This window comes from Canis lupus, chromosome 13 (assembly GCF_011100685.1).
Source record: "Canis lupus familiaris isolate Mischka breed German Shepherd chromosome 13, alternate assembly UU_Cfam_GSD_1.0, whole genome shotgun sequence".
Classification (NCBI taxonomy): Eukaryota; Metazoa; Chordata; class Mammalia; order Carnivora; family Canidae; genus Canis; species Canis lupus.
Window position 1 is genome coordinate 38,498,634 of NC_049234.1, and position 20,438 is coordinate 38,519,071.

The following is a 20,438-nucleotide window of genomic DNA, read 5'->3' on the forward strand; positions in this document are numbered from 1 at the left end:
AGGTGGGGAGGGGGTGGGGGGCTTGGCCGTGGTGGCCGCCTTGGAGGGAAGGCAGATGTCCAGAGCAGAGCTGTGCGCACCTCACTCCACAGGAACCGTGTGGCTCACAATTCTTTATTAAAGGATGGGACGGGGGCAGTGGGATGGACCCGCTGGAACACCCTCCCCACAAGGGGACCGGGGCGGGGGGGTGAAGAGCGTGGACGGGCACGCCATGTGTATCTTCCTGGCACAGCCGTCCCTGCTCTTAACGCGGTCTCAAGGCACTGGGCTGATTTGGGAGCAGGGGAGGGGTGGGGGGCAACAGACCAGAGCAGCCCACCTGATGCTCTGTGCCCCCGGCGTCCGTCCCCTACCCCCCATCCTCAGCACGGCCCAGGGTGACAGCTACCAGGAGGCAGGGGCTGCAGGGCTCTTGAGGCCACCACCCAGGCACCTTGTCACACCCCTGCCTTGGCCGCAGGGTCTTTAGTAGAGAGAGCCCACCGGCCGAGGTAGGCTGTCCCCACCTCTCAGGCTTGGCAGGTGGTCGGGCCTGCGAGCGGGGTATCCTGAGGCTGTGTGAACTGCCCTGCCCAGGGTGGGGAGAGCTGAGGGGACAGGCCCCAAACCAGAGGAGCTGAGGGTTCCTCTGGGGTCCTGGCAGGGGCAGAGGATGCGTGTGTGCTCCTGAGGGACACCAGGTCAGGGGCTGGCCAGGCCACCTGCCTCATCCAGGAGACCCAGAGCATGCCCGAGGGTCCATGGGCCACTGCTGTGACCCCACAGCCCAGGGACGGCCCCAGGCACGCGGCCCTACCAGCCAGCAGCTGGTCCTGGTCCTTGGGGCCCCTGCCGAGGCCCCAGCACAGGGACACGCAGCTCCGAGCCGCTCTCCCACCCCACACGCACACACATTCGAGATTGACAGGGGCGGGGACAGGACAGGATGTGGGACCTCAGCTGAGCCTTGCTGGGCGGTGGGGGGTGCGGGGAGGAGCGGGCCTCCATCAGTCACCGTGGCTGCCTCCCGGGACATGGCACCCCCAGGAGGTGTGGGCACTGACAGGGCCAGCGGGACGCAGACCCTCTCCCGAGAGCGCCACTAGCACCCCACAACCCCAGCAGGCTGAGGGCAACCACTCTGGACAGCACTTTATTGATTCCCTCAACCCCTGGGCAGATTGGCACAGGTCCCTGGGCCCTGGCCTGTGCCCGGTCTGCCATTCCCTGAGTGGGGCAGGAGGGAGCCCCATAGGGGCAGAGAGGCCTTCTGGGGGCTGGTAGGAGGCAGTGGAGAGCCAGCCTCCCTCCCCAGCACGCAGGTGGGGGCTGGCTCTGGCCTTGGGCAGTGAGGTGAGGAGGTGGCCATGAGGACCAGCCGGGGCAGCTCAGGCCCCCACCACAGGAGCCTCATAGTGGAGCACATAGTAGTCGTGGACGTACATGAGCACGGCCACCGGCTGCCCGATGATGAGTGTCAGCCACACAGCTGCGTTGCCATAGTTGCCCTGGAAGAAGCGGCTCACTATCCAGGCCAGTGGGATCTGGAGACACGGGCGGAGATCAGCTGGCCACAGGGACCCGGGGGCGGGGCGGGGGGGCCTGGGGAGGGAACGCTCACCTGAGCCATCATGCCCGTGAAGGCCCAGAGGCGGAACATGTGCAGCGGGATGCTCACCAGGTACTGCAACGGGGTGACAGGGCATCAGCCGCGCTCAGCCACACCGCCCAGGGACGAGGCAGGGGGCCCGCAGAGCGCTCACCTCGTGGAAGAAGGCGGAGGCGAAGAATACCCCAGTCCTGGCCACCCACTTGCTGCTGCCCCGTCGGAGCATGGGCTTGTAGAAGTGCCTGCGGAGGGAGGGGCCGTGGGACGGGTGCCTGGCTCCGACTCCGGCCCCAACCCCGGCCCCTGCCCCGGCCTCCCGCCCACCGCACACCTGCCCACGCCCACCTGAGGCACCACTTGTGCACCGGGATGTTCCAGTTCTGCCAGAAGTAGGTGACAGACTCCGAGTTCCTGGGGGTTGGGAGCAGCGAGTGACGGAGCGGGCCCGGCCCCGCCCAGGCCCCGCCCCCGGCACGCCAGGCCCCGGCCACCCACCACCAGTCCCGGTAGAATTCCCGGTCTCCGAACTGCATGAGCTCGGCCACGGCGTTCATGCACGAGTGGAAGAACCAGTAGAAGAAGATGAGCCAGATTAGGTGATTGGGGACCTGCAGGGGGAGGCAGGTGCCAGGTTGCAGAGCACGCCCCCGCCCCGCCCCGCCCCGCCCCGCCCCGCCCCGCCGCTCACCGCCAGCTTCAGGAGGCGCTCGATGATGCGGGAGTAATCCATATCCTGCAGAGACAGAGCTCAGCTGGCCCCGCGCCCCGGCCGCCGCGCCCCCCGCCCCGGGAGAACCCCACCACTCACCTTGAAAGGCTTCATGGAGTTCTGGATGGTGGGGACCATCCACTGCAGGGGAGGGCACAGTGTCAGCTCCCTGGCTAGGAAGCGCACCCCGCCCGCCCCTCCCGCCCCCGCCGCCCCGCCCCGCCCCAAGTACCTGCTGGATCAACCCCACCTGCAGCTGAGTCAAAAACAGCTGAGGGAGGAAGCAGAGAACACCAAGCTAAGGCCCCGGCCCCTAGCCACTGGCCCGCCCCAAACCCCCCAGCAACTAGCAGCCCCCAAGCCCCCCCAGCCAGCCTTCGTCCTCACCATCTCAAGGAGCCTCCGCAGCAGGAAGCGCTTTCGGATGCGGGGAGAGCGGGGAAAGTTGAGCTCATAGCACAGAGTAGGGGCAAACAGGAAGTAGTACAGGTCTGCGGGAGGGAGTGAGGGCGGGAGTGAGGCCAGTGCCCATCCGGCTCAGGGCCGCCCCCCGCTGCCGTGGCCCCGGGAGGGCCTCACCTCGGTAGGTCAGGTTGTCCGGGTAGCTCACCATGCGCTGGGCAGTTCCCCCGTTGGCCTTCTTACCTGCGGGAGCTACAGGCAAGCGAGGGGCGGTGAGGCCTGGCTGTGGCCCAGGTCTGGACCCCCGTGGCCGGTGACCCAAGCGCCGAGGCCCCAACCCCGGGCAGCTGCTCACCAGCCTTGGCCTTGGCCCGTGCCCTCCGCTCTCGGCACCACAGGTTGACGTCCCGGTAGGAGAAGAGCTTGAGGAAGAGGATGGTGTACACCATCAGAGCCAGCACGGAGCCCACTGTGGGAGAGGCAGGCTCAGGCCACAGCCCTCCCACACGGCCCACAGGAGGCCGGGGTCTCTCCTGCAGGCCCCTGGGGCGGGCTGGGGTGAAGGACGCGGCGCACCTGGCGTGATGGACTCGAGCAGCAAGGCCACGGCTGCCGGGAAGCAGAGGATGGTGGCCAGGTTGAGCACGTGCAGCAGCAGCCCAGCCTGCTCCGTCAGGGCACCCTGGGATGGGGGGAGCACAGTGCTCAACCAGTGCGCCCACTCCCTCGGCCAAGGGCCCCCCGGGGGAGGGCCGCCAGGCCTGCGGCACAGCCCCTCCCAGGAGAGCTACTCGCAGCCTGAACCGTAGGCCCAGCGAGGGGAGCTGACCTCTGGGCGGGACAGGGGACCCCGGCACTGCTTACCACCGCCAGGCGCTTCTCCACCTGGAACGCAGCCACAGCAAAGACATTGGCCACTGAGGACAGAAGTGCCCCAGGTTCAGGAGCAGCTCACCCCTGGCCCTCCCCACCCGAGGGCTTCCTTGGTGCCCAGCTCACCAATAACCAGACACAAGGCGGGCCAGCTGTAGGGGTCCTTCAGAAACAGAGACACCACCTGGATGGGATCCACCAGGATGCCGTACCTGGGGACCAGGGGATGAGGGCCTGAGCAGGTGGGGAGGGGCCTCAGGGGCGGGGCCGGGGCCCTGGGGAGGACACTCACTTGATGAGGTTTTCTAAAAATAACCGTGCATTGCTCAAGATCTGCAAGAGAGAGGAAGGGCACAGCCCCATTAGCCCTGGTCACAGGCTGCCCCCCAGCTCCTCTCAGCACCCGGAGGGGCAAGAGCCCTGGGTGTCCACCTCACCCCACACCACTGCGGGGACAAGAAGTCCTGCAGCAGTGCCCCCATCACCCCAACACCAGCAGCACAGATGACCTGTTCCCTAGCAGCGGGCCAGGGCCCCGAGGCCCCAGGATGTCCCACACCCCGGGGAGTGGGGAGAAGCTGACCAGTCCTGGGGGCTAGGCAGCTGAGGCCAGACTGCCCTCTTCCACTCTCCGAGCCCGGGCCCATGGCCCCAGCGCGGCCCCAGCAAGATGGGCTCCTGAGTCTGGCCCGGGGCTGGGGAATGGCTTCCCTCTGCAGGTCCGAGGGTCTCCTGCTCCACCCCAGAGAGCACAGGCCCTGCCGGGTGCCCTCAACTCAAGCCCTGAGCAGGGCTTGCGGCACACTCTGTGGAATAGTGATGCTGGCCAGGGGACACTGCTGGGATCCCTTACCTGGGTGGTCAGGGAAGGCTTCACAAGGAGGTGACGCGCAGAGAGACACAGGAGCCCGCCCTCCCCCAGCCACATGGGCCAACCTCCTGCGGGGCACAGATGTGCCGCCACCACGCCCGGTGGTGGCCCCTCCTAGAGCCCACAGCAGGCAGGAGCCAGAGCTGCTGGTGGGCCCCGCTGGTGGAGGGAGCGCAGCACAGCCCCGGCCCCGGGGTGCACATCCCGTCCAGCAGGGGCGCGGTAAGGGAGCAGAGCAGGGGAAAGGTTCTGGGGCTGGGCCAAGGGCCAGGCAGGCCCAAAGGGTTGCAGGGAACAGGCAGTGCTGCCAAGTGGCCCAGGGCCTGCCCTCCGTGGCTGCCTCTACAAGCGGGGCCCATGCGGAAGGCCTCCAGGGTCCAAGGACACATCTGAGGGTCGGGCAGGTGTTGGAGCCACTGTCCCCTTGCCCAGCCAGCTTCCCGCCCACCAAACCGCTCCGCGGAGCAGGGAGCCATGACAGGAGGATGTGGGTGTGCCAGGAGCAATAACCACAAGCCGCACCCAAGACAGAGGTGCTGATGTCAGGAAAGGGTCAAAGGCCTCTGGCCACATCAGCCTGCGCAGCAGGGACTGGGCCCAAGGCCCTTGCCCCCTGCCCCACCCTGCGGGCTGCTCCCTGGCCACGAGCGCAGCCCCACCCAAGGTGCCAGCAGGCCGGGGCCGCAGCCAGGCCACCCACGGAGGTGGACACAGAGGGGCACCTAGAGCCGAGGCCGAGTGCGCTGTCGGAGCCCGGAGCTGCCAGGCTGAGCCCAAGAGCCGTCAGCCTGCCCCTGCTCCCCCCGACCAGGCCTGCCAGGGACCCCAGCCCACGAGGATCCCTCGGAACAGAAGAGACTCTTTCTGGACCCCAAGACCACCCACACCTGCTGTTTCTGGGATTCAACACGGAGGAGAGGCGTGTGGCCCATGCAGGGACCACCGCCACAACCTCTCGCCCACGCAGCCCGGACACCAAAGCTCTGGCGCCTTCCCCCAAGGGCAGAGCCTGTGCCCAGGCAAAGGCCAGCCTCGGGCCATGGCCCCAGCTGCCACAGGGACACCTGCTCCAGACACCAGCCTACTCACCAGCATCACCACACACCAATTCAGGATCCCACGGTAGTTGTTAAAGCCACTGTCAGAGCTGAACAAAGAATCTTGCAGGCGGTGGCACCTGGTAGGGCGGGAGACAGACACTCACCAGCAGGCACCAGCGGAGCAGCGTGGGCTCCCCCTGTCCCCCGGGCGGTGAGAACCCCGGGCCAGGACCAGGTGTGGGTTCACCCCCCGCCCCGCGAGCCCAGGGGCCCAGCCAAGTCCAGCCCCTCAGCAGCCAGCCTTGGGCCGGACCCCAGCCCCTCCCACAGGGCAACTGTCATCTACTGTAGCCCAGCAGGCCCACCCTGCCCACTCTCCCGCCCACACGTCCTACTCCCCTTCCACAATCACAGGGGGGCCAGGTAGGACCAAGCCCTCAGGACCACCCAGAAGCCTGTCCTTCCAGGACAGGAGGACAGCTGGCCCTGCCCAGCCCAGGGCGACAGGGAGCTGGAGCACCGCAGGCCAAGAGCCCATCCGCGCTCCCCAGAGGCCCCTGGCGCCACCATGCGCAATGGCTACAGGGGGCGTCAGACTCCGGGAGCCACAGGCCCAGCCCACGATTCTGCAGCTGCAGACGTGGAAGCAGCGCCTGGACCTGCCTTGCTCATCAGCCCACCCTGCCACCCAGCGCCCCGAGGGGCCCCCACCTCAAACCACCTCCTCCCCATGCTGGGCCCATGCAGCTCTGAGTGGGCGCGGGGCCCTGGGCCAGCTGAGCACCTGGACACGCACATGCGCCTTGGGAGCAGGGGCCCGGGCCTCATACGCTCCCGTAGCCTCCAACTGTTTCTAAAAGAGCGGAATCCGGCCCAGTTCAACCACAGGGTAAGTACTGTGCTCCTGCCCCGGCCGAAGAGGCAAGAGGGGCCTGATGGCGGTGAGGTCCCCGCAGAAGCAGGAAGAAGCGACCTCAGAGCCCACCCAGGAGAGCTCCCACCTGATGGGGAAGGGGAAGCAGAAGCGGCCCGCACATCCCCGCCCGATCCTCAGGGTGACACAGGTAGCAGAAGGGCCACTGGGAGGGACGCCTGGGTGGTTCAGCGGTTGAGCGTCTGTCTTTGATTCAGGGCCTGATCCTGGAGTGCCAGGATCAAGTCCCACGTCGGGCTCCCTGCATGTAGCCTGCTTCTCCCTCTGCCTGTGTCTCTGCCTCTCTCACTGTGTCTTTCATAAATAAATAAAATCTTTTTTTTTATTTTTTTATTTATTTATGATAGTCACAGAGAGAGAGAGAGAGAGAGAGGCAGAGACACAGGCAGAGGGAGAAGCAGGCTCCATGCACCAGGAGCCCAACGTGGGATTTGATCCCGGGTCTCCAGGATCGCGCCCTGGGCCAAAGGCAGGCGCCAAACCCAAAACCCAGGGATCCCAATAAATAAAATCTTAAAAAAAAAAAAAAAGAAGGGCCACAGGGTGGCCAGGGCTACCCATAGCCTAGCCGCAGCCCAGCCCCTGGGGCGCTCAGCCTGCCCTACCCACCCCGGCTGCCGTGCCACCAGGAAGCCCCACACAGCATTGAGCAAGGCCTCCAGTGTTGTAAGACGGGAGCCCTGGGCCTCCCCTCCCCTCCTGTGTACGCACGTCTCCCCCTCGTGAGGCACCCAGGCAGGACAAGCGGACTCAGGAGGACACAGCGGGGGCCCCGTAGCAGATGTCTCTCAGGGCTGACCCTGCCTCAGTGGCCAGCCTTGCTACGGCTGTGGTCAACACCCAGACGGCCCCACTGGGAGGGAGGGGCTGGGAAGGCTGCGATGCTCCCCGGCACCCCATAGCCAGGGTGGAGGCAAGGCCCGCGCTGCGCCCGGCCCACCAGCCTGTCCCGGCCACAGGCCTGGCCTCCTCGTGTCCAGCTCCCAGGTCTGTCTGTCCTGGGCCTTGCGGTAAGACCACTGAGGCCCTCTTCTCCCTGAGTCTCTGCGCCTGCCTTTCTGTGAGGCGAGCAGAGGTCAAGGCCCCACTGCCCAGAGAGCAGTCTCTGAGCCTGTCCCCGGGCCAGACCCTCTGCCAAGTGTAAGCCCATTCGCTTTCACTGGAGCCATCCCAGGGCCACCCCCATCTGCACGTCAACATCCATCCAGCGAACGTTTCAGGACAATGTGACCCCTTGTCCCCTTTGGGCCGCCAAGACCACGCTGGCTTTATTTTCAGCCATCTCTAAGAAGAAAACAGGGCTGGGGAAGGGGTATCATTTTCCAAATCTGACACCAAACAACATCATAAAAACGTGTTCAGATCCCTGCCGTGAGGCTCTGTCCAGCTCTCGAGGGCTCCCCAACCTGCCCACCCCCACTCCCCAGGCCCTCCATGGAGCTCCTCCCACCCCAACCCCAGGCACCCCACTTCCCCACAGGTCAGAGACCCAGGGGAGGAAGCCCACCACCCACCAAAGCCCACAAGGTCCAGCCCTGCCGGTACGGCCCACAGTGGACCAGAGGGCAGACAGCTGGCCTTGCCCTCTCCCCTGCTACCAGCAGCCACCCACACCCCTGTGCCCTGCAGCCGTCCCACACTTGCTCCCCAGGTCCACCCAGCCAGCACGGTCATCGTAACTCATTACATGTGTCACATCCGTCACATCCCCTTTGGGAGGTAGGTGCACGGGGAGAGTTAGGCTTGCCAAAGTTCGCCCAGGGACACAGCCCCCAGTGAGGGTCACACCTGGGGACCTCAGGGTCCAGCTCCAGGGCCGGCTGTCCTCCCCGCTGCCACCCTGTCAGCACTTCCTTCACCCAGCCTCTGAGCTGACTCCTGGGATACAAGGTGAGGAGGTGGGCCCTCCACATGCTCAGACCCAGGAACAGACACCCTGGGGGGGACCCTGCACCCAGAAGGCTCTGCCTGGAGTGCCCATGAACCAAGGGCCACATGCCCCGGGACAGGGCGCTGTGTGCGGCGCCCCCTCCTTCCCGCCCCATGGCCACACCTTGTCTGGGACACACCCAAGGCCTGACCCACCTGCCCAGGCCCAGGTGAGCAGGAAGTGTAGGGAGGGGAGGAGGCCCGGGCCGGGGAGTAAGGAGGAATGGGGAAATGGAAGGCTCGGGAAGGCCTGCCTGGCCTGGGGACCAGGAGGGGTGTAATCCCTAATCCCCGCCATCCCTGCCATCTCCAGATCCTCCTCCTGGGGGTCGACCTTGAGTTTGGGGAGACAGGGCTGCACTGGCTCAGCCCAGCTATCAGGAGCACAGGTGAGGCTTCCCGACACCTGGCCCTGTGGAGGCGGGAGGAGCCTGTCCCGCAGTGGCCACTGGGCCCAAAGCCAGCGCCCCCCATCTTACACAAAAGACAAGTCCTAAAAAAATAAAAAATAAATAAATAAATAAATAAATAAAAAGACAAGTCCTGCCACCCCTGGATGAGATGGTGCTAGCCATGCCCCTGCCTCCTGGACGGCAGTTAGCAGCGGGGACTTCGCAGCCTCCCTCACTGGCCCGCAGACCTCCTCCTCCTCCTCCTCCTCCTCCTCCTCCTCCTCCTCCTCCTCCTCCTCCTCCTCCTCCTCCGCACAGCGGCGCCTGCGGCACCTGCAGACTCTGGGCTTGACCTTTGCCCACGCTCCTCAGTGCTGAGATTACCTTATCTCCAGGTGGACTGTGAGCACCCCGAGGGCACGGACCCCAGCTGCCCTCACCCCCCCCCTCGCCATGGTGAAGAAAGCCTCTCTTCCTACCGAGACAGCAGATCCTGGCAGGCACACTGACCAACTGCCCACTTCCTCCGTGCTAACCTGTAGCCCCAAAGGCACTCCCCACGCCAAAGGCCCGGAGGACCCCTGGGCAGGAGCGGAGGTCAGCAGCGGGAGGACGAGGCTGGAGGTGGCAGAGGGAGGCCGTGGAGCCAGCTTCCAGGAGGGAGCCCTGACCCGGCCAAGTCCGCCCATCAGCTCGACCAGCTCCCCACGCCTGCCTGCCAGCCCCCCAGCTACACAGGCTGCCCCACCTGTGGGCACCGCCAGAGCCCGATTCTGCCCCGCAAGAGGACACTTCTGCTAACATAAGCAGGGCCCCGGGCCAGCCAAGCTCTGGGTTGAAGGAGGGGCCCCCATGAACACAACTCTGGGGACGGCGTGCAGGACCAGACCACCGCTCAGGCTGCCGACCCGGGCCGCGGGCAGCCGCCCCAGCAAGCCCCCGAGGGCCTCCCCGGCCTCCTCTCCTAGCGCACGGGGGCTGGGCCGGGCGCCCCCGGGCTGCGCGGAGGGGCGTCTGGAGGCGGGGCGCTTCCACCTGGTGACCTTGGCAGGTGGCTCTCCGGTCCGTGCCTCAGTTCCCCCGCGGGGCCCAGGGCACACCTGCCCACGCCCAGTCGGGGAGCGCCCGGGCACTCCGAGGGCCCCGGACAGGGGTCGGCGCTGAGGGAGAGGCGCCTCGCTACCTCAGGTCCCAGTGGCTGCCGCCCGCGTCGGAGCCGCGGCTCTCGTCCTTGTCGGCGGCCGGCCCGTCGCCCCCGGGGCCCGCGGCCCGCACCTCCTCTTCCGCCGCCGCAGGCCCGCCGCCGCTCTGGCTCGAGGGCCGCGAGCCCGTCCTCCGGCGCCGGGAGCCGCCCGCGCCGCCGCGGTCGCCCATGGCCTCAACCCGCACCCTGTCCCGGCAGAGTCGTGGCCCGCCGGGCTCGCAGCACCCAAGGCCCGCGGCCCCGCCTCCAGCCCCTCGGCCAACGGCCGCCACCGCCCCCTGCCGGCCGCCGTAGCCCGCGCGCTGGCCCGGGCCGCCAATCAGCGCGCGCCCTCCGGGCCGTCCGGGAGCGCGGGCGCGTTGCTCTGGGAGCCGCTCACTGGCGCGGCGCGCGCCTATTTGTAGTCCGCGGACGCGCGGGGCACGCTGGGAGTCGTGGTCGCCCCGCGCGCGGCACGCTGGGAGCCGGGGTCGCCCGGGACGCCGGGAGGACGGGGTTCGGGGCGTGCGGCCCGTGACGCAGCCTCCTCCCCGCGGGCCCCGGCGCCTCCGCGGAGCTCCCCCGGCCGCTTCCCTGCTGCTCATCCCTCTGGAAACGCAGGGTTGCGCCATTGCTCAGCCAGGCGCGGAGCCCGGGGCGTAATCATTTCCGAGGGGCCTCCCGGGTTAGCGTCCGCCGGCCAGGGCGCGGGACTCGCCTTCTGCCCCACCCAGCGTGTGGGCCCCGAGCGCACGTCGGGGAGCCCTCTAGTTAGCACCTGCTTTTCCTCAGCTGAGGTTGTCCACACAAGCGCCAGACCGAAAGATGGAGCAGGACAGAGTCCCAGGCCCCGGTCCCTGGGACGCCCGCCCTGCCCGGTGGCTCCACAGCCCCGGGCCCCGCGGGGACAAGGACTCCCCTCCCCGGGTGGCCCCTTACGCAGGCTTGCGGGGCCGCCATCCTTTCCACCCAGGCTAGTTTTGCCAGGGCCTGGGGAGCCTGGAGACCTAGCGGCTCCCGTTTCTCGCACGACTGCGAGGTGGCAAGTGCGCCTCCCTCCCACCTTAGCTTAACACGCATCTGTGTGTGGGGCTTGGAGTGTGAGCATCCTGGATTTCGGGGTGCGAGGCTTTCCTGGGGGCTCAGCCAGGTTTACCCAGCAGCAAAACTCCATTAGCCATTCATGCCCGAGGTGAGCAAGGCCAAGAAGAGCGCCTCTCTAGAAGCAAATATACCAAGAGTGTCGGCCTGAGGTTAGTGGCGTCTTCGTGCGGACTGGCCACCGCCTTCATCACAGTGTCTGGGCCCTCGGTGACACGTCCCTATTGCCACTGGGCCATCGGGGACTGATAGCCCGCCATCCGTACCTGGCAGGCTGGGGCTACCGGGCCGTGTCTTCCAGTGACCCACCCCAGGGGCTGCGGGCCTGGGCAGGAGAGCCCCTCCCACGTGCCTACGCTGCCGACCTGCTCTCCCATCCAGTCCTGCAGACCTCGGGGCCTGTGCACGAGCTGGCCTGCGCCAGGCTGCGCTAGGCCTTGCCGAATGCCGATCCCGAGCGAAGGTGAACAAAGGGGTGTCCTCGCGGGCGCCCGCAGCGTAGGAGTGTGCCCCGGGAGCGCTGCCACGCGCGCCCACGGTCTCCGCGTGCCCTCTGGCTGCGCCGTCCTTCCAGTGCGGAGCCCAGAGCCACGGGGCCCGCCCCGGCTGTCGGGGAAGACTGAGGACTCAGGCTCCCGGTCGGCCTCGGCCGAGCGCAGCGGCCAGGAAGCGGGAACCGTGAGGCTGGAAGCGGCTGCCCGCGTGCACGACCGGCTCCAAGCCGTTCTTTGGCAAGTGACAGCAGGAGTGAAGCGACTGGAGTGGACGAGGCACCACCGGGAGGAGCAGCCCCGCGGGGCCCCCGGCCGGGCCGTCGAAGCTCGGGCGCTGAGCGGGTGCGCGGGGAGCCGGACAGCGAGGCGCGGGGCAGGCGCGGGGCAGGCGCGGGGCAGGCGCGGGCTGCCCGAACACAGATGAGGAGGAGCCTCGGCGCCGGGGCGGGGCCTGCGCCGCGTGGGCGGGGCCTCGGGAGGCCACGCGGGGGCTCCCTCCCCCCTCCCCGCGGCCCCAGTCACCTCGGGAGAGGGGGAGGCTCGCCGGAGACGGGGTGCCTGGCGACCCGGGCGCGAGAGGGCCATTCCCCTGCCCGCGCCGCACCTGCGCAGGGGCCAGAGGCTGGGCCTCGCCGGCAGGCGCCCAAAAAGAGGGGCCAGCGGGCAGACCCGGCTCGGGATGCAGGGTCCTGTCCGTGGAGATTATGGGGACTGAGGGACAGGCCCGGGGAGGCAGGTCCCGCCCTTCCACCCCAGGGCCCCTCGGGGGCCTGCAGAAGCAGAGACCTCTGGTCCACACCCAGGAGCTGGCAAGGGAGGAGCGCTCCTCCGGCCTGGACACTCCCCCGGGTGTGACTTCGGGGGCGTGGCGGTTGGAGTAGTGGGGAAGGGCTGCTGTCAAAGGCGGGTCTCGGGTAAGCTGTCCTCCCTGGGGCTGATTCTTCCTACGAAGCCATCCCCAGCCTGGGGACAGTGAAAGGTCCAGGACATTGACCTCTCCCCGGAGCAGTGGCTTTCACTCCAGAGGTTTCCACAGGCTCCTAGTGCTCCCCAAAGAGGGCGCCCACCTCCACCTGAGCCCCACCCTGAGCAGCCTACAGGCTTACCTCTTGCAGCTCAGGCTCCTGGGCCGTCCACCTTGATGAAGTCTGGGCAGACCTGTCTCCTGCCAGGGTTCACACAGCTTGCTCTGGGATGACCTGGTTTGACGGCATGTCTCCAAAGACTCTAGGCCCCTCAGCTCATACCTGCCTACCTGGGTATCAGAAGGCATTGCTAGGGCAGGTGACCCTGTCCCCGGGCTGCCCCTGACCAGCCCAGTCCTGCCCCTCACCTCAGTTTGGTTCATCCTGTCTAGAGCTCAAGAGCTGTGAGTGGCTGTGGAAGCCTCTCTGTCCCCTGAGTGGCACCTCCCCAGAACCAGCATGGGTCAGCTGTCCCTGGAGGCCTCCTCACACTGCGGGGGTCAGGATGTGGGCAGCACGGAGCAGGAAGGGGCTAGATCTTGCACCCCCTGCTGTCCCCCTTTTTTCCACTGGCATTGAGGAGGGCTCATTGGTGGCCGTCAGGCCCAAGGGGCAGCAGGATCCCCTGCAGGGAAAGTAGGCCAGAGGTCTGCAGGCCCTGCTGTACCAACTCAGGTGAGTCTAGGTCATTTCTGGGCTGGGCCTGACCTCAGGCAGGAGACCTTTGGCTCCCTCAGCTCCTGCACAGGGTGGATTAACCTGCCACTGGACAAATGCCAGCTGCTTTGCTTTCAGGGGAGTCCTCCCACGCCTCAGCCTGCCAAGCCGGCCCTCCTGGCAGGATGAAGACAGCCCTCTCCTGAGAAGGGACACTGGCACGCCTGACACAGGCAGTGAGCTGCCCCCGGGGCTGCATGGGCAGGCTGCCATTGCCAGCGCCCGGCCTGCACCAGCCCCCCCAGGACGCAGCAGGACTGGACAGACGGCCCTCCGACATCCCAGCGCCCCTGTAGGCCCAGCGCTGCAGACATCAACCCGACACTCCAAGTTCTATCAAGAGTGGCATTTATTCTCCTCGTGGAGGTGCGGCGCTCCGGGGAGCTGGTGCTATTGTGCTTAGGAAGGAGGTCTGTCCGTCCGTCCGTCTGTCCGGCCGGCCCAGCCCCAAACGGGGGCGGAAGAGGGGCGCGGCCCGAGTAAAAATCCCGGCCTGTTCCGGGTGGGAGTATGTACAAGGCGACGGGGCTCAGGCGGGGGTGGGGGCGGGGCAGGCCGGCGGCCGCAACCCCCACCCGAGGGCCCCCGCATCTCGGGCCCTACTCGTAGAATCAGTACAAAATAGGTGCTACCTAAACGTTCCTTCTACCTGAATTCGCTAAGTCGGTTATTGTGCTGCTTAGTTATGGGGGCGGGAGGGGGCCCATGGCTTTCCACGGCGGCGGGGTGTAGGGAGAAGCGGGAGCCCTGGCCGGCCCATGGCCCTCTGGCCTTCTCCTTAGGTAGGTAGACAGGCATGTGGGGGTGCGGCGGGGCGCCTGTGTGTGCGTGTGCATGCGGGTGTGCCCAGCACAGGAGGGCAGGCCCCTGCTTGGGAGCTGTGTGGACACGGGGCTGTGGTATAGAGGGTTTTGGATATGGGCCCTGCTGGGCTGGGCCCTCAGTCTGCTCCGGCAGGTGCAGCTGGGTAGCAGCTTGGTGCCCAGTGGGTTGGGGCTGACCAGGCCATACACTCCAGCGTGCACCTTTTGTCTGGCCTGCGGTCCTGGCCCCACACAGCAGAGCCCGGGAGGCCAGGAGATGGAAGGACTGAGAGTTGGTGGTATGGGTGGCCCTGCTCATGCTGGGCCTTGGGGCCCTGGGTCTGTGCCACCTGAGCTGAGAACGCCAGGTGCAAGTCAAAGGTCGAACCCAGTTGCACCCAGCACTGGCCCCTGGCTGGGGCGGGGAAGAGGTAAGGGGGATGCAGGGCTGGGTCTAGGGACCAGGCCTTTCTCTGCAGATGCAGCCCTCCTTGGCCCACCCAAACCTGCTGGACCCCTGTCACCCACATGCACCCCCCGCAGGTCGCTGCATCTCTGGCCGACTCTGCAGCGGGCCTGGCACATGGTAGGTGCCCAATGAACAGTCCGTCGGTGGGTGATGGATGACTGAAGGAGGGGTCTCGGGCGCAACCGCCCTGCCCCTGCCCCTGGAGCCGTTACACCCGCAGGGCTCTGCCGTGGGGGGGAGGGAGGAGGGGGAAAGAAAGTCTGCGCGTCCGGCCCCGCGCAATGTCCCTGATCTAGGGGCCTATGGGGTGGGTAGGGCAGGGGGATACCTGATTCTCAGTAACTCTAGAGGCGGCGGCAGCTTCGCATGCAGTGCGCATTATTGCTCTATAGTCGGCGTCGGACTAACTAAGGGACAGGAAGCGGGCAGCCCCGGGAAGGGACGGGAGGGGGTGGGGCTGCATGCAGTGACGTCACAAAGGCGGCGGCCAATGGGGCGGGCCCTTGGGGCGGGGTCGCCGCCGAGGCTTTGGCATAGACGGGCGAAAGTTGGCAACCGAGTGGGGGCGGGGCCCAGGGGGCGGGGAAGGTAACCCCGGACGTCCCGAGCCCCCGGCGTCGGCGGGAAGGATGGGGGCCTCAGCGCCCCTTCCCCGACCCGAGTGCAATCCGTTCATAAATAAAACGTACAAATACAGAAAGAAAGAAACCCGACGCATCCGCAACCCCCCCAGGGGGCTTTACCCGCAAAGCGAATACAGAGAGGTGTGTGATGGGCCGTGCCCAGGCCTGCCTGCCGGGCCGGGCTCCGGCCTCCCGCACCGAGGGCCCGGGGACGAGGGGGGGGGGGGCCCGGGGCGGGGGCGCTGGGATCTGAGGAGGTCGGATAAGTCCATGCGATTCGATATGCGTCATTATTATTCGTTATGAAGGACAGAGCCCGGGACGCTGGGCTGGAAGAATTCGGATTTGGCAGAGGATGCGAGGATGCGAGGGCGGGAGAGCGGGGCGGCGGGGACCCAGGCCCCGGAGCGGCCCCGAGGGAGAGGGTGCCGCCGCCCGCCTCTCTCCCGTCCCCAACGCGTCTGTCACCCCCGGGGCTCCGCGGAGGCCGAGGAGCAGGGCCGCCTCCGCAGGACCCCCTCCCGCTCCTCCCCCCGCCTGCTCCCCGGACGTCTAGGCCGCAGGCCTGGCCCTTGGAAGGCTTGGAAAGGGGTGGGGAAGACCTGAGTCTCTGCGACACGACCCAGGGGCGCAGAGGAGGGAGGGGGGTGCTCCCCACCTCACCCCACCCCGGTCTTCAGAGACCTAACTCGGAGATGAGGTTCGGTTCGGGGTCTCCTCGACCCTATTGCTGGGAAAAAGCCTGGGGCACCCTGGAGGGGAAGGGAGGGGGGTCGGGGTGGGTCTCCCCTCAGGACCCTATTGCTTGAAGGGGCCGACAAGGCCCCCGGCGGGCGGGGCGGGGCCGGGCCCCCTCCCTCTATTGCTGTGAGGAGGGGCCCGCCCTCCGGCCCCTCCGCCTGGGCGCTGGCGGAGACTTCCCTGGGGGCCCGTATTGCTGAGAGCCGACCGGCTGGGCTGGCGTTGGCACCGCCGCCCTAGGCCTGCACGGGACCGAGCTGCGGCGAGGCGGCGGGCGCCTGGGCCGCGGGGCCGCCGCCGCCAGCGCCGCCCTTGAAGCATGCAGACTCGTAGTGCTTGTTGAGATAGGACTTGAGCGCGAAGCTCTTCTTGCAGCGCTTGCACTGGAAGTGCTTGAAGGCCGAGTGCGTCTGCATGTGAGCGCGCAGGTTGGAGCGGTCGGCGAAGGCCTTGCCGCAGTGCGCGCAGCCGAAGGGCTTCTCGCCCGTGTGGGAGCGCATGTGGCCTTGCAGCAGCCAGGGCCTCGAGAAGGCCTTGCCGCACACGCCGCACTTGTGGCGCAGGTCGTGCGTGAGCAGGTGCATGGCCATGGCCGGCATGGACACGTACACCTTGCCGCACGTCGGGCAGCGCCGCGCCAGCTGACTGTCCAGGCTGCGGTGCGTCTGCTTGTGGCGGCTCAGGTTCGACGACGTGGCGTACGTCTTCCCGCACTCGCCGCACGCGTGCCGGCCCCCCGCGCCGCCAGCCCCGGGCCCCGCGCGCGCCTCTGTGCTCACCCCCGCGCGCGCGCCGCCCCGGGCCCCGGCCCCCGACCCCGCGCCGCGCGCGCCCGCCCCGGCCCCGCCTCCGCCGTCGCCGTCGGGAGCCGCCGCCGAGGCCGTAGAGGGGGCGGCGGCGTTGGCGGCCTTGCGGCGCGAGCGCCCGTCGGTGATGAAGAAGGCGTCAGCCGCGTAGCCCTCGCTGACGGCCGCGTCGCCGTTGATGTAGCCGCCCGCGGCCGTGGCCAGCTCGGGGCGCGGGGTGGGGGGCGGTGCCGAGCCCGCGGCCGCCGGGCCCAGTTCTCCGCGCACGGCCGCGGCGTACATGGGCTCCGGGGACGGCCCCTTGAGCAAGGCCGCCTCCGCATCGCCATCGTAGACGGAGGCGGGCCCCGCGTAGTCGTTGAGGTATCCTGGGGGCCGGGCGGACAGACAGGCAGACAGAGGGAGGGGGCAGCGGGCAGCGGGCAGCGGACGGGACACACGGGGTCCGGGAAGGAGCAAACAGGAAGAAGGACAAAGGAGAAGAGGCCGGGGACCGCGGGGCACGGAGCACGGAGGAGGGGGGGTGGAGAGAAGAGAGGACAGATGAGACCGGGCCCGGCTCCGCCCCCGCCGCCCGCCCCACCCGCGCAGGGGGAGGACAGAGGCGCATCCTCGGGCGCGGCTGCCCCCCTTCCGCGGAGCCTCAAGGTCAGGGGGGAGGGGCGGCGCTTCCCTCGCCCTTCCTCCTCCACCCCTCCTCCCCCTCGGGTTCTCCCCACTTCAGCAGTTTTCCCTGATTATGCAACACACTGCGGACCCGCAGCGCACAAAGCCGGGACCGCCCACCAAGGGACCCCGTCGCTCCTGCCTCTCGGGGTTCCCACCTGCTCTTCCCCTCGGCACCTAGAACTCGTGCCCGAGCTGGATGCTGCCCCTCGTTGGCCCCCGAGCCGCCCCCCCCCCCCCCCCCCCCCCCCCCCGCCACGGGCCCTGAAGACTTCTCCCTCCGGCAGCCCCTCCCACCCGGTAGTACCTCCTTCCTTCCGCCCAGGTGTCTCCTCTTCCTCACTGGACTGGACCCCCCTTCCCGCTCCAGCCCGGTCTCCCTCCATCTACTCTACTTCTTCGCCCACTCCCTTCGGTCATCCCGCACCCCCTGGGCCCTCCCTTGTTCCACATAGCTCTCTCCCCCCAGGCCCTAACCCTTTGTCGGGGCCTTCCCAAGCCTCCGGTGGGCGGGTGACCAGGGAGTGCCAGGGCACCCAGCAGGGGACACCTTCACTGAGGCAAGCTGCAGGCAGGCAGCATCATTCAAGCCGATAACCGCAGTTGTTCTCAAGGCACAAGATGGATCTCACAACCTCAAAGTCACAGATGCACACACCACACGATGCAGCCTCTGGCTTCTCCAGGGTTACACCCAGCCTCCCAGCCACCGTCAGCCCTGGAGTGTCCTCAACGGGGTGGGCTGCACGCTGATCCCAGCCCAGCACCGACTCATGCAGGGTCACACATGCAGCCACCCAGGACACACTCTCAGCCAGGGTCGCCAGTCACATGGGTGCACAGCGGCCTCAGAGTCACATGGTCCCATGTAGTGGCACACAGGCAGGCACACACTCATACAGGGTCACACACAAGCGCACACAGTCACATGGCCGCACGCAGTCACATGGGCGCACACAGGCTCACACACAGGCTCAGGTCACACTTGTTCTATCACCCCAGGCCGCCGCTGGCACTCCCAGCCCTCTTGCCTGCATGCTAACAGTTGTCCTTGAACTTGAGCAACCTTACACAAAGAGCCTCCCCCTGATTCCAGCACTTGGGACCTCCCTACGTACAACCCTCCTGCCCACATCCTCCTGCCTGACCCCGGCTGCAGGGGAAATACTGCTGCTTCTCTGCTGACACTCTAGTCCTGACAGGTGGCGGCCCCCACTGGACCCATGCCTACTCCCAGGAACTCGCAGCACTCCCCTGACCCTAGCCAAAAAAAAGACAGGATGATGCCGAGGAAGGCCCAGGCTTCTGGGTGTGGGTCTGCACGCATGACAGGTCCTGTCATATCAGCCAGGTGTCCGTACGACTGCATCTGTCCCCGCATGGTCAGGGTGTGGGTCGGTGTGTACCTTCGGGCACTTCCTGTTCCCGTCCCTTGTTCCCCACCTCGTCTCCCGCATTGGCACTCTCCTTGCCCGGCGGCCGTGGCCCTGCTCTGGCCTGCCTCTGCGTTCCCCTCTCCCCACCCTCCTCCACAGTCCAGCTTCAGCCTCCCTCTCCCTCTAGTTCTGGTTCCTCGGGTCTATTTCCCGGGGCCCCTGCCTCTTGCCTCCCCAGTACTCTGGTCCTCTGCCCCCTCCAGCACTGCCCTGGGTCCCTTGCCGTCCCCAGCCTCAGCCCAGCTCGCACCTTTCTCGTGCAGTCGCACTCCGAGGTCGCTGCGGGCGCGCCCGTAGGAGCTCTCGAGGTCCGCCGAGGAGAACGTGTCAAGTTTGACCTTCTTGACCAGGAAGGACCTGGGCATGATTCCTGCGGGGCTCCGGCGCTGCGGGCCTGCGGAGCCGGGGCGCGGGGGGGCTGCGGCCGCGGCGGGGCCCCGTCACCATCCGAGGAGCGGCGGAGGCAGCACGGGTCCCCACTCTGGCCTCTGGATGCTGCCGCTGGAGTGCCGTCCTCTCTCCTCCTGCCTGCCTGCCCTGCGTTTCCTCCTCTGCTTCTCCGGATTCCTCTTTTCCTTCCTTCTCTTCTCTTCTCTTCTCTTCTCTTCTTCTCTTCTCTTCTCCTCGCTTCCTTCCTTCCTTCTTTCCTTCCTTCTTTCCTTCCTTCCTTCTTTCCTTCCCTCCTCTGGTCCCGGCTTCCCAGCCCGCAGTGCCGCCCCTGGACAGGCGGGGGAGGAGGCCGGGGGGGGGGGGGGTTGGGGGGGGGGGGGAAGGGGGGAGCGGCTCCGTCCCGAGCCCGGAGGCTGCGAGTGGGTGCAGGGCTGGCCCGGCTCCGCGGCCCCCTTCCCCTCCCCCCCACCGCCGTGGCGGAGCCTCAGTCAGCGACCCCCCATGCCCCTGGGGGTGGAGGCGCCGGGCCCGGAGAACGCGGCGGCGGCGGCGGCGGCGGGAGCGCCAGCAGCTTCAGCACCGCGGCCAGCGCCGGCCCGGCCAGCACCTCGGCCAGCGACCGGGCGCGCTCAGCCGCGGCGGGCGGCGGGGGGCGGGCCGCGGGGGCTCGGCCGCCGGGCGGGGGTCCTCGGCGGGGGTCTCTGGGAGGCTTGCTTTATTGTTCTGCAGCCGGAGCGAGCGGCGGCGGCGGCAGCGGCGGCGAGCGGGGGGCGGGGGTCCTCAGGGGGAGGGGTGCGCAGGGAGGGCGGGCCGAGGGAAGGAGAGAGGGAGGGACGGGGGCTCCGGGGGCGGGGCTCGGCGCTCGGACAGCTCCTGGGCCCGGCCTCCTGCGCCCGCGGCCGCCTCTGCCTGCGGCCGGGCCCAGCCTCTGGCTTTTAAAGCCCGGGAGCTGAGGGAGGGGGAGGGCGGGGAGGGAGGAGAAGCCGGCGGAAATGGCTTCGCTGGACCGGGCCCGGCCAGGGTCTCCTGGGAGGGGTCTTGGGGATGCCGCGGCCCCCGCCCGTGTGGATTTCCCCCGAGCAGCTTCGGGAATGGAGGCCTGGCGGTCTGCGGCATTGTCGTGCGTGGGGGGAGAGGTGGAAACAGGCCTGGGACTCATGAGCCGCAGCCCGGAGATCTAGTGGGGAGGGACGCAGGGCGGATCCCAGCCCCGACCCGCCCGCCTGGCTTTCGGGTCTGGAGGCTGGGGATCTCGGGGGGCGGGGGCGAGAGGCCAGAGAGCGAGTGCTGAGGCAGCGGAAGC

General features: G+C 67.9%; 2 protein-coding genes across 5 annotated transcripts; both read right to left on the bottom strand.

Annotated features, from left to right (window-relative positions):
• Positions 1-98: 98 nt before the first annotated feature.
• DGAT1 (diacylglycerol O-acyltransferase 1) lies at positions 99-15,026 on the bottom strand. 4 transcript variants are annotated; one of them, XM_038555824.1, is made up of 18 exons: positions 14,802-15,026; positions 12,626-12,774; positions 5,536-5,623; positions 3,868-3,908; positions 3,702-3,787; positions 3,567-3,619; positions 3,279-3,384; positions 3,058-3,171; positions 2,880-2,954; positions 2,688-2,791; positions 2,533-2,571; positions 2,400-2,441; positions 2,280-2,324; positions 2,087-2,199; positions 1,937-2,002; positions 1,746-1,833; positions 1,604-1,666; positions 99-1,526 (listed from the first exon to the last, which is right to left on the bottom strand). In XM_038555824.1, the coding sequence occupies exons 1-18, from the start codon at positions 14,850-14,852 to the stop codon at positions 1,371-1,373; spliced, it is 1,479 nt and encodes a 492-aa protein (XP_038411752.1). In that variant the 5' UTR covers positions 14,853-15,026; the 3' UTR covers positions 99-1,370. The 4 variants fall into 4 exon arrangements, with proteins under 4 accessions (XP_038411752.1, XP_038411754.1, XP_038411753.1 ...); XM_038555826.1 differs by lacking the exon at positions 14,802-15,026 and adding an exon at positions 12,853-12,882 and having other exon boundaries at positions 1,120-1,526; XM_038555825.1 differs by lacking the exons at positions 12,626-12,774; positions 14,802-15,026 and adding an exon at positions 9,925-10,176 and having other exon boundaries at positions 1,120-1,526.
• Positions 13,533-19,488, bottom strand: SCRT1 (scratch family transcriptional repressor 1). Its single transcript, XM_038555828.1, has 2 exons — positions 18,996-19,488; positions 13,533-17,011 (listed from the first exon to the last, which is right to left on the bottom strand). The coding sequence occupies exons 1-2, from the start codon at positions 19,108-19,110 to the stop codon at positions 16,074-16,076; spliced, it is 1,053 nt and encodes a 350-aa protein (XP_038411756.1). The 5' UTR covers positions 19,111-19,488; the 3' UTR covers positions 13,533-16,073.
• Positions 19,489-20,438: the final 950 nt, after the last annotated feature.